We start from the raw sequence: 12,961 nt of genomic DNA, 5'->3' as shown, positions 1-12,961 counted from the left end.
GCGGCCAGCGTGTTTTACGGCCGCTTTAAGAGTCACAGCCACATCGGCTGCAATGGCATTTCGGTGTGCAGGCAAGTTCGGCCGGCCTACCGCGGATGCTGCGGGCATTAAAGACGGCCCTGGTGTGGCCGAATCGGACGCTTAAATGGGCGGCCGCGCGGCCGTTTAATGTAGATTCAGGGCGGCCTGGGGGGCAATTGCCCCCCTGCCCCCCGGCCCAGCCCGCCTCTGGGGTGGATTGATAGAAGAGTGTGATGGGAAGGGAGAAAAGAAAGAGAGAAATATGATATTACAATACATAAAAAGTGTGACGAAGGTTTATTATACTGTAAACCGTTATATATACATATTAAGACTTAAATAAGTACTAGACTCCGGATTGCTATTAGGGAAGAAAGGAAGGGAAAGAAAATAGAAAAGGAAAGAAGAAAAAAGGAAAAATAAATAAAAGACATTAGAACAAATATAAAGTGTGACACAAAATTAGACAAAACAGGACAAACAGAATGACACATAGAGGTTGCATTGACAGACAATTTACAGATAAATGGATAAAAGTTTTCTGAGTCATTTTCAGCAAAATTGTTGTGGTGTGATGGTAAAGTGCCGTTTTAGACAAATAACCCGTTTGCTTTTATCCACCAAAATACCACAATTGCTATACTTCATGTGGTCTGCAACACATAAATGTTTACAGTTTGGTGGATTGTTTGTTTTAAATCAAATGAAACATTGTTACCCTCAACATCAATCCCTACAGCAAACTCTAACATATGGGACTTTTCCAAGAGAGGAGTGCTGTCCTGTGACTATATATGTAGTATTTTTATTATTTATTGATTTAAGTAGTGCCATCATATTACCCTTGTAAAAAAACTTACAACACTATGAGGTGTCATATACTATCCAAATTACCGGTGCATATAGTGTATATGATATTTCTTTTGTATGTACCGGTTTAAGAGAACATGCATTTTAATACGACTGTTACAAGGCAATACCAGAATTTAATAATTAAATAATCCTGAAAGTTAGAAAATGTGTACCTTTCTTTCTTTTGGGTTCCCAGCAAGTCTCTCATCATATGGAACCAAATCCCTGAGTTAATAAAAAAGTGAATCAGGTGAAGGTCCTGTTTCCCACATTTCTTATTCTAATTAATAAAGATATTCTAGTCTTCAAGTCGTATGTAATAAACCAATGATGCTGAGCCAATTAAGCATGTTTCGTATAACACTAGTAATTTTCTATTATAATAAATATGCAATGCACAACAAATTTTATACCTTATTTGTATATGTTTTAACGTTTAAATTCCTATTTACTATGCTAGTATTGCCTACATAAAATAATATAATGGCAAGATAAAATCAATATTTAGCTCAGGTCAAATTTAGGGTTAAGAAGCAATTTTTTAGAAGAATTCCAAATATCTGAAAAACCAATTCACTGAGGATGACTAGTCCAAAACTCAACATATCTCCAGATCCCCTATAAAAAGGGGACGCGCTCAACAGAAAAATGTTGTTTTAATCACTGCATATTCAGACACTATTAAATGAAAGCCAAAGACTGAGGACCAAGGTCCTGTGGGTGTGTAGGACAAGTTATTTTGGATCATTCAGTGTCTCCTAAATGCAGAGACATGCCCTGCACTGTATGTCTTTCTTCTTAGACAGGTCCCTGATGGATTACCCCTTCTACCTGCTTCCACCTAAAATGCAATTTATTCAAATGATCCAATGCATGTAGCCAATCACATTTCAGTTGAAGGGGATCTGGAAGCCCCCTCCCATTCTCTGGATATCTAAGCTTGCACAGCTACCTACTCTTTTCCAGCATTCTCCCTACATCTCCTCCCCTCCTGCTGCTCCTCTAGCTGTGTGAGGCACACAGATAATGTGTGCAGTATTCTGTACAGCATGTGCATGTGTGTAGAGGTTTGATCTCCCTCTCTCTTTTGTCTCCTCCATTGCAGCTGCTTTATATTTCTCTCTTCCTGCTCAGAAAAGCTTTACTTTCATCTGGCTTCCAATTCAATCCATAGGGATCCTTTTTTTTGTTTTTTAGTTGGAAGCTACTGTTTGATTTTTCTTTGCTCTCAGGGAAATTGATTTGCACCTATATTATAGCACTAAAAAAAAGGGAACTCATTCATTCTTTCACTGCAGCAGAAAACTTTGAACCCAAATTAGCCTTTTGTTCCCCCCTTTTCTGACCCCCTTCAATAAATCCACACAGTGGAAAACAAGAGAGAAAGGCAAGGTTTTTTCACTGGGCAGTGATTCACTAACTTTGCTGGAAAAAAAGCTGGGAAAAAAAGCAACACACATTGGCAGATTTAAGACTTCTTCATCGTCTGCTCCATGTGTTTAGACCATTACGTGGATGGGGCAAGAAAGAGGGATGGGTCTGAACACCAGCAACTGCCTTCTCTATCTGTTCTTGAGTATCCTGTCCTGGAAGATCTGCACAGGTAGGTAGCACTTACTTCTCCTAGTGTATTTTCATTCTTATTTTTCATTCATTGAGAACATTTTTTTAACTTTTCCTAATGAATAAATTCTCCAACACACCATCTGTTTTTTCCCCATTACAATTTTACGTTTATTTTTAATAATATGTTTAATTTGCAGAATAAGTGTGCTTGTATGTGAAGGCATCTTTTATATTTAATATAAAATGAATTGCTATTCTTAGGAACAGACCTCATCCTTTTTTTGCAGTCTACCCCCCCCCCCATTGCACTAACAACCCTTTGTTGGCCAGCATACCTGCAGAAAACACCATATTTAACATTTTACAAGCTGGTTATTTTACTTGGACATTGGGCATACAATTACAAAACCTGTATAGGGGATTAGCTGTAGGGTAAATAAAAGGCTGTTGAGGGAGTTAAAGGCACACTCCAGTGCCCCATGCAGTCCCATCAACTAATTTGTAAGTACTTTGATATGCATTTTAGATGCAAGAAAAAAATAAGTAAAAAATAAAAATCCAATTACTATTACTGTTAATTTATAGAAGACACTCAGCCATAGTATGCACAGAATGTTTATACCCTTATCATGTAGAACAATAGTTTACGTCCAAAAATGACACATTGCATAACAGTACAACTTGCTTAGTATCAGTTTTACATATTCTTGAAACTTTACATAATCATGTTATGACTTGTATGTTACTGTTTTAATATATTTATTTATAAAAATGACAAGCAATTATTTATCCATCCATTAATGGCATTTTAGAAATTATACAATCATTATTAGATACATGTTGTTTGTACATCTTACGCTTACAATGAGGTTTTATAGCAGTTTATTTATTAGATGAATCAACACAAAAAGTAAGGGAGGTATGTCGAAGAGTAAGATATAATTAAACTTGTATATGTATGTATGTATGTATATCTTTTTGGTTCTAGTAACATCAGCCAAAATGTTTGGCAAATTCTCCTTTTTGTAGCAAAATCACATCAACGATACAATATGGCATATGATTCGTTTCACATGCTTGTTTATTTAATGTATCTAGAGCACTTTAAAACTAGGCTGGGTAGTGACCCAGCCAAGGGATGGAGTATCACTATTTTCTGTAGCTATTAAACCTGGAAAGCTGAAGGATAAGCCTGGAAAGCACAAACACACTAAAAGGTTTATCTAACTTTACATTTTCTCTTATTGGTTATTTTAGTTCTCCTAGCCATTCTGTTTAGCTAGAAGATTATAAGATTGAAGATCCAGGCCCATGCTTCTCTTATAGGCCTTTTTAGGAGAAGCTGCAGTGCAACCCCACCCCCAGCAAGTTCTTGTTCCGCTGATTGGTTGCTCACAGCAACTAGTCTTTGGCAGCAAAAAGTTCCCATTAACATTAATGGGAGCACTTTCTGCTCATGGGCAATGGAGTCATGTAAGAACCCCAGAACCTTGCTTAGCCAGTACCAGAGCTGATTACCGGAAAGTATATCACGAGGGCACAGGCCGCAGCAGATGTGTTCAGTCAAACATATGCTGTGCTTCATGGAGCTAGTGGGCAGGGAAAGAAGCAAATGCATATGGAGGGATTGTAGAGAATCCCCCATGCATTTGCAAGTGGGAACACAAATATTTAAATAGATCACACAGCAATCAAATCTATTAAAATGCATACAGGTAATCCATCTTTGAGTATTGTTGATGACCTTTTAAACAATGCATTGTGCCTTAGCTTTTATTGAATCAAACTATTTAGATACCTCCTGTAAACGAGCTTCCATTTTTCATCAGTGGGCTACTAGTTTTAACTGTATTCAGGGAGGAAGTAGTGGAGTCCACTAACCTAGACTCAATTTTTCGAATTCAGTAATGAAGTCTTGGTAGGTGCAGGATCAGTGTAATCTCAGGTGAAACTCACTGCCCTATACTGTTGAGTCACCAAATCTTCCCTAGAAACAATTAATTAATCATGAACAATTTGGACTTATTTATAATGTTGGCCAGAACCCTTAATTGTCATGTGACAAAAGCAGGCACTAACTAATTAGTCCCACTGTAATGGAAAAACCTTCTTAGCGGGTTTCGGGTTTTTTAAGAGCAAACAATGAAATGTCATAACGAGTCATTATAGCATATTAGATGTTTTTTGCAATTAATGATTTATTTAAGTGAAATAATACCTTTAACACTTCTGCCAAGACCAACTTCATTTGCCAAGTCCAGAGGAGCTACTCCCAGGTCCAGCTGCTCAGTGCAGAAAGCTTAGCAAATTGACCCCATACGATGAAGTCAAAGATCTACGAAAATGGTTAAGGTTATTGTGCTGCACCTGTTCAAGGCTTCTTTACATGGGGATAACACATTTTAATATTTTTTATGTTTTCTTATCAAGTTTTAACATGACAAGGGGAACTTGTCAAACTTTGAAACCCTTTGGTGATTAAACACAGTGTAGCAAGATCTTGTGAACAGTCCCTTCCTTATACATTTTTGCAAGTAACTGTACACTAACAATGTGTAATCAGCATAGTAGAGCAAGAGACAGGAGGTTTGGGAGAAAAAACGGTAAAATGATGATGATTTTATATAACCGAGCATGATTTGTATGATCAGCATTACCACCAAAAGAATCAGTTTAACTAAATATTATACTAAGCTAATCTTACTACAGAATATATTTAATTTTTACATTTCATGTTAAAACATATACAGTGTGTAGAGATCTATCTGAAACTACGTTTGTAAGCTCTGTAACATGTGCAGTACCACTGCGTACAGGTTTAAGTCACGTACACGGCTGCCCATGGGGTTGCCTGCACTCATGTGACACGTGAAGAATTATAAATAGCTTACTATTCCCCTGCCCATGTGCTTGTTTTACCTCGATCCTTTAAAAACCTTCATCACTGTGTACAAGTGATTTTAACATGGCAGCTAGCTGCAAAATTATTGTAATCTGTGACAGATGAATTTAAAAAATAATGATTTCTTGTAACTGATATATATTTTTTTATAAGAATAAAAAACAGTGCATAGTACCAAATATAGCAATGCTGGTAATTTAACAAAAAGATGAAGACGCACTGTACGATAAATTTCAGTATAGGAAGATTTTTGATCAATACAATTTTCCAGAAAATAGCATTTGGTGGTTAGCACAATGTGTCGATAAAAAGAGACGACTGGAAAGGGGCCACCAATGGAATCTTCCTACTAATTAGACCATTTAGTTGGTTGTTTGCATCAAGGCTGGAGCAGGGATGACTAACTAGCCTGGGAATTTTAAGTCAAGCAGTCACCAAATGATGCTTGTGTGGTCACCTGCTCTATACAAGGGACTGCACATTGCGTTTTTATAACCATCCATCTGGCGGTCGCACACTGTGTGTGTGTATGGTGCATGCCCAGCTGGCCAGATGGCCAGTCTAGACCTGGTTGTCATGATTAGACCACATTCAACCTTGCCACCAAGGTCATGAAAATATTTTTTTTAATTGAACTACTTAACTTGTGATCTTGCAAGATACATAACATCAAAAACATGTAAAAATCCTACATAAATAATACATTATGGGATTTACATACTTGACAGGCAGGAGATATATATTGAAAATGCATTGATAATGTTAAGCAGTATCAGTTGGGATGAGTGCGGATGAGCTTCAAAAAATTGTTAGGCAGCAAAACTATTATGCCTAAGGGCCACTAGTATGGAATGTGTATAAAGATCAAACGTAACATGTTTGTACTTAACAATCATTCTAAAATTCCTCTTTGACTTTCATTCTGTATCATCACCCAAATGTTGTGATGATGTAAATTAGAACATATACAGATACATGTCCAAAAATTCAGGATTTATTAGCAATTAAGGGGGCAGTTTAGTGCCCCTGACTCCCCTACTATAGAAGAATGCCTTTTAAGATAATCTGTGATTAGTTTAATATGTAATCTTCCAAAATGAAAAAATAAATAAAACACTTGACACATAAGTTATAGCTTTGTTTTTTTCTCCATGATCCAAAATTTCTTGCCATTGATTGGCTGCTTAAGTTGCCAATTAGCCACAGGAAAATTACCCCATTGAAATCAGTGTCTAAACTGACTCCGGCACACAGTGTTCAGCAGAGCCAGAGGTGGGTAGACAAATGCATTACCTGCAGGGCATTTAGCTGAGAGGTTGGGAAAGGGGCAAATACATTTAGGGGATTCTGCAGAATACCCCATGCATTTGAAAACAGACCATATGAGAATTTAAAGGGACCATGCAGCTAAAGTGCATATGATGGTTGTAGTGTCCCTTTAGGGAGACTTCACCTCTTTAACGAGTACATATTAGCAGTACCTTGCCTTTTTACTACTTCCTAGTTCGGCCATATTTGTTAAGGCCCTCCGCACCTGTTGTTTCTGTAAGCGCTACAGAATTTGATGGCTCTATATAAAACAATAAATAATAATAATTTATTGTACATAAGCTAATATTGCATTTTTTTTGTAATTCATAATATTCTTAAACAGTTAGTTTGTAAGTCTCTTTTATCACTTTCTGTGTTCCAAAAGTAAATTCCTCAGCTCTTGAGTATGGTGTTTCTTTTTTATTTACTGATAAAGAAAGAAAGTTGTTTACCAAACTGAATTAAGTGGTCCAATTTGGCAGAATTTGTTAGGCTGAGTTTGACAGCTGTTCTGCAGTTTTTATGAACAGCTGACTTCCCAACACATCCCTGCCAAACCGAGTGAAATTTTGCAGTTGAGTTCCATGTCAAATTACCTACTGCTGTCATTGGGACTTAACAAGAATTAGACGTATTTGGCAGCTAAGTCCTGCTTAGTAGGTAAGAGAGCAACCCAGTGAGCTGCCAAAATCTACTCTCGCTAGGGTTTGCATTACACTTGGTCCTTTCTGTTTATTAAATTGAGAAACCTAATTGAACTACTGAATCTGAAGGAATTGTTCATTTGACTATGTCAAATTTGTAAAGCCAATAGGATTTTGACAGAAATTCTGCTTTTTTGGTGAAAATTGTTGATCTTTGTCTAAATTCTTTAAGCCATTGTTGACAAATAATTATAACATTTATAGAGCTTCACAATCCTAACTATTATAATGGAGAAATTAAAATACCCTTCTGTATTTATGAATAGAAGTCATATAATGTGAATACATATTGAGAAGGGCACAATTAAGTAACTAATATGTCTGCAATAATTTTCTGTTTTTTTAAGGTCTAATGCACAATACACAGTGGGACGAAGAATCTGAAGTTGTATTTCCCTCTCTCTGGGGTGCTAAAAAACCAAGAGGAAGGGTACCAGAGGAAGATACAGTATTATTACAATCACATGCGGTGTACAGAAACCTTAGTAGTGAAGATCTGTCGTACTCACATAACCAAGCACCTGTTAGTTCTCGTGAAGTGCGTTCTGTGTCTTCTTCTGGTACTGCAAGCCACGATCCTTTGGACCAAGACCAAAAACATGATGGAGAAGAAAATGAGTCTCAAGAGTTTTATCATTTATCACAATTTCCATGGATTTATGAAGGGAAGAACACATACACGCCTGCTCCTAGTATATCCTCTGCAATTGTATCACCTTCCATGGGTAAAAATACCACGTCCTCTGTGAAACCATTAGACAATGGTGGTAAATTGAGGTTAAGAATTCATGCCTTTGGAAAAGATCTCTACCTTTTGTTGAAGAAAGATAGCCGTTTTTTGTCTCCAGGCTTTAAAGTTGAGGAGAGACATCTGGAATGGAAGGGATCATTAAATACAGAGGATACTGATAGAGACTGTTATTACACTGGTACTGTTTTACGTCACCATGGATCATTTGCATCTTTCAGTACTTGTGGTGGACTGGTAAGTTGGTGTGCCAAGTGCAGGTTTTATGTATGTGCTATTTTTGTACATGCTATTTTTCAAGGTTCATGAAAAAATGATTTATTTTATAAAGGTTATTCATGTTAATAGTTTCAGTATAATCATTACTACTCTGTATGCACTGCAGTACAACCCAAATCTTTAATGAGCTAAAGAAAATAAAGGGTATAATAATCTATGACAGTGCTGAAAACTGTAGGTCAAAGAATAAAGCAAAGGCGGAATCAAAGGGGATTACTGTTTTATAATGTATGCAGAGATTAAAGCAAATGGACTCCAAATGTCTGGAAAAGTGCATGAATTAAAGATATAGATTTATCTTTTGCAAGGTTAATATTTCGTAATGTTTTAGAACCTTTTACAATGATCAAGGTAACACAAATGTGACTTCTGCACTTTCATGGTAGAATTCTGTTAAAGAGACACACCAGTGCATCTTCAACAAATGGAGAATTCATATTAAAGTACATTGTAAGTACTTTAAATGCATTCTTCAACCTGTAAAAAAACAAACAACCAAAAAAAAAATTCCTTCAAGCCAAGCAGTTGGACAAAGAGCACATGCATGATCACTGTGTCCCTTTAGCTAATCCTTGCATTTTAGACATTGAAATAAGTAGATGAATAAGGCTCTGCTTGAAATGTTACTGCATGCTGAATGTTAATGCAAGTTCTTGTCTGGCACAGTTGTCATATGAAAAACAACTCTGCATCAAATGTTCTCTGTGTAGTATACTTCAAGGGTACAAGCCATCTCCAATCCAGCTATCCCTGAATGTTTCTGAAAGCAGATGATACAGCATATAATATGGGGGCCATATTTAGCAAAGTGACCCAAGGAAAAGCAGCCCAAAATACATTTTCCAGATAACACCCTGGGTGTGCTCTATCCAGGGCTCAACAAAACTTTTTGTCTTTAAAGTGGGGGTGCGGTCTATATTTGGGGATTAGCGCGGTTAAGCAGCAGGGTTAGGATTCAGATCCCCCGCAGCGCTGCAGGGGACCTGGATCCTCCTCTCCGGCAGCCCTGGACATTTGCGCCATGACCTCCGCTGCCAGAACTTCCACCTATGGTGAAGCACCGGCATGACTTAACCTTCCGGTTCTCCACCATATCAGGGAGGCAGAGTGGCATATCAGGGGGCAGAGGGGCATATCTGTAAGTAAGGTGCATTATGAATTAAGGGGGGGGCTTAAGATGGCTATTGGTTTTCTGTCTGTATATAACATATGCTGACAAACCGATGGATACCAAAAATGTTAAAATACATGTATTCCTGTTCATTCGGTAGACAAAATACTGTTTTACCATTCCACTAATGTGTATTTTTTCTTTCAAAATATTTTCTTTCTTTAAAATAGCACCAAACCTTAAGGGTGTGGCCAGGGGCGTACCTAGAGTATTTGGCACCTGAGGCGGATCCTGTATGTTGCAACCCCCCCCCAAACACTTTAAAACTGCATAGCTTCTATCGTTATATACTGGCGCAGACATTGAAGATGGTACAGCATTACTGTTATCATTATATACTGAGGCAGACATTGACGGTGGTACAGCATAACACCTACCGCTATTTACTGAGGCAGACATTGACTGTGGTACAGCATAACACCTATCACTATATACTGAGGCAGACATTGACAGGGTACAGCATTACACCTATCACTATATACTGTGGCAGACATTGACGGGGGTACAGCATAACACCTATCACTATATACTGAGACAGACATTGACGGTGGTACAGCGTAATCCCTATCACTATACATTGAGCCACACATTGATAATAGTGCAGAATAACTCCTATCACTATATACTAAGCCAAACATTGATGTGGCCTACCACTTCATTGTCTGGCTTAGGGATGCACCGAAATGAAAATTCTGGACTAAAACCGAAAATGCAGCATTTACCTGTCCGAAACCAAATATGACCCCCCATCATAAAAATAAATCTCACACTTTTATTTCAAGTAAGTAACACAGCAAAATAGGACAAAAAAATTCAATAACAATATGGCTTTGGGTTGTGCAACCTATCATCTATGCCTGTAGTTTTATCTCTTGCTCTGTTTCAATACATTATTATTGTATACCTGCAAATACGGGATTTGTATGTCTGATTCTATGCCTCCAGTGCTGAGTTAACATGTGAACAATAATAATAACAATATTAATATATACATATATATATAGGGCTGAAACAACTAATTGATAAAATCGATAATAATCAATAATGAAAATCGTTGTCAACGATTTTCATTATCGATTAATCGAATCGATTTTTATGCTCTGAAAAACTCCTCTCCTTATATAATCCGACCTCAAACAGAGATCGGATTATAATACTAGAATCCAGATCCCCCGCAATGCTGCAGGGGACCTGGATTCCCCTCACTGTCGGCTGGTCTCTCACTTCCGTCTCTCTCCCCCTTTCCATACACCCCTCTGACTCCTCCCCCCTCCCATACATCACTCTGCCTCTCTCTCGACTTGTTACTGACAGGCACTTTCACTGCAGCCTCAGCGTAAGTGAAGGGCAGTAACGGAGGCTGGCTGTGCACATCGTGCAGACTCCCACCAGCTGACAGAGAATCATCCTCTCTGTCAGCCGGTGGGGGTCTGCATCGCACAGACAGCCTCCGTTACTCACCTTCACTTACGCTGAGGCTTCTATGAAGCTGCAGTGAAAGTGCCTGTCAGTAACGGAGCCGGGTAGAGAGGCAGAGCGGTGTATGGGAGGGGGAAGGAGTCAGAGGGGTGTATGGGAGCCACCCTCCCCACACACCACTCTGGCTCCTTCCCCCTTCCATACACCACTCTGCCTCTCTACCCGGCTCCCTGGTGTCTTGTGAACCTCCGTTGCTGACAGGAGGCAGAGTGGAGTATGGGGGGGAGGCAGAGTGGAGTATAGGAGGGGGGAGGAGCCAGAGTGGTGTATGGGAGGGGGAGGAGGCAAAGTGGTATATTGGAGGGGGAGGAGGCAAAGTGGTGTATGGGAGGGGGGAGGAGGCAGAGTGTAGTATGGGAGGGGGGTGGAGCCAGAGTGGTGTATGGGAGGGGGAGGAGCCAGAGTGGTGTATGGGTGAGTTATAGTGGTGTATGGGGGGTATTATGAATTTCAGGGCATATAGGGGGTATAAGGCATATTGATATTAGGCATATCAGGGGGGCATAAAACATATCTGGGGTAAAAGGTATATCAGGGGGCTCAGTGGCATATAGGGGGTATAAGGCATATCGATATTAGGCATATCAGGGGGGCATAAAACATATCTAGGGGTAAAAGGTATATCAGGGGGCTTAGTTGCATATCACTGGCATATAAGGAGTATAAGGCATATATGGGGGCAGAGTGGCAAGCTGGGGGTCAGATGTGCATAACTGGGGGCAGTTTGGTAAATAAAAAAAATTTAAACAAGGCTTTCTTTTTATTAAATATGAAAAATAGTTCAAATATGAATTAATATTTACTAATAACTTTGCATTAAAACCTAGTTCGAGAAACACAGTGTTTGGGTTCTTGTAGCGTTTATTTTTATGTCAGTAAAATAAGAAGGTGAATAGCGAGAGGCCATTGCAATAAAGAGATGAAAGTGTAAATTGTAAATTTTTTATTACATTATTTTAAATTGAAAAAAATTGAATTTTTTTATCCGATTCATCGATTAATCGAAAAAATAATCGGCCAACTAATCGATTATTAAAATAATCGTTAGTTGCAGCCCTATATATATATATATATATGATTGTTAACAGCAATCACACTCCTATCATGTCCAGACATACCCAAATTCCAGCATATACTAGCTGACTTGGCATAATAGGAGTGTGATTTGCAGGTATACAATACTAATGTATGGAAACAGAGCAAGAGATAAAACTACAGGCATAGATGATAGGTTGCACAACCCAAAGCCAGCCCTGGCGTCCACACTGCCCACATAGAACCTGACCAGCACCCAGATTACACACATAGGATTGTCAGATGAGGCGAAGGAAGGACAGTGAATGGTAAACTAGGCAGAGAGTGGCTGGTATTGTCCCCATATGTACTGTATTTATAGAAAATCATATCTTTCTAAGATGCATTTTTTATAATGTAAACCAGTTCAACTTCCCTGGACTTTTTTTCATAACTAAGGTGTTCCAGTCATATTAACCTGTAGCACACCTCTGAACTTTTTCAAGCTCTATGATGTCCTTTTAAACATCTGCAAACAATAACACATGGCTTTCAATAACCTGTTAAAAATCATTAATAAAGACATTAAATAACGCTAGACCTAGGACAGAACCCAGAGGAACTCCCATTACCGCTTTTGTTCAGTTGGAGAATTCTCCACTTACAACAACTCTCTGAACTCTACATTTAAGACAGTATTCAATACAGGTCCCAAAAATATCACACAAGCCTATCTCTTTTAATTTGTACAGTAACTTTTTTATGGTAAACTGAGTCAAATTAATGAACACATCCAAATGAATCAATCTACTGAAAGTCTGACGCAATCTGTCCTTCATAAAACAATGTTCACTCTTACTAATCATGTTTTAGACAAAATGCATTTGTGGATATTTGCACTTGTGGGAAGTAGA

The 12,961-nt window shown here is 38.4% G+C and overlaps 1 protein-coding gene across 1 annotated transcript in view; it reads left to right on the top strand.

Moving 5' to 3' along the window:
- Positions 1-12,961, top strand: part of LOC149302932 (A disintegrin and metalloproteinase with thrombospondin motifs 19-like) — a 104,285-nt gene that overhangs the window by 19,625 nt on the left and 71,699 nt on the right. The window contains exon 3 of the mRNA XM_089481711.1: positions 7,704-8,341. Coding sequence (XP_089337837.1) covers positions 7,704-8,341 — 638 coding nt within the window. The remainder of the gene's footprint in view (positions 1-7,703; positions 8,342-12,961) is intronic.

Source organism: Sceloporus occidentalis, unplaced genomic scaffold (genome assembly GCF_023333645.1).
Source record: "Sceloporus occidentalis isolate IW3139 unplaced genomic scaffold, rSceOcc1.0.p SCAF_16, whole genome shotgun sequence".
Taxonomy (NCBI): domain Eukaryota; kingdom Metazoa; phylum Chordata; class Lepidosauria; order Squamata; family Phrynosomatidae; genus Sceloporus; species Sceloporus occidentalis.
This window is presented reverse-complemented; position numbering and strand designations above follow the sequence as displayed.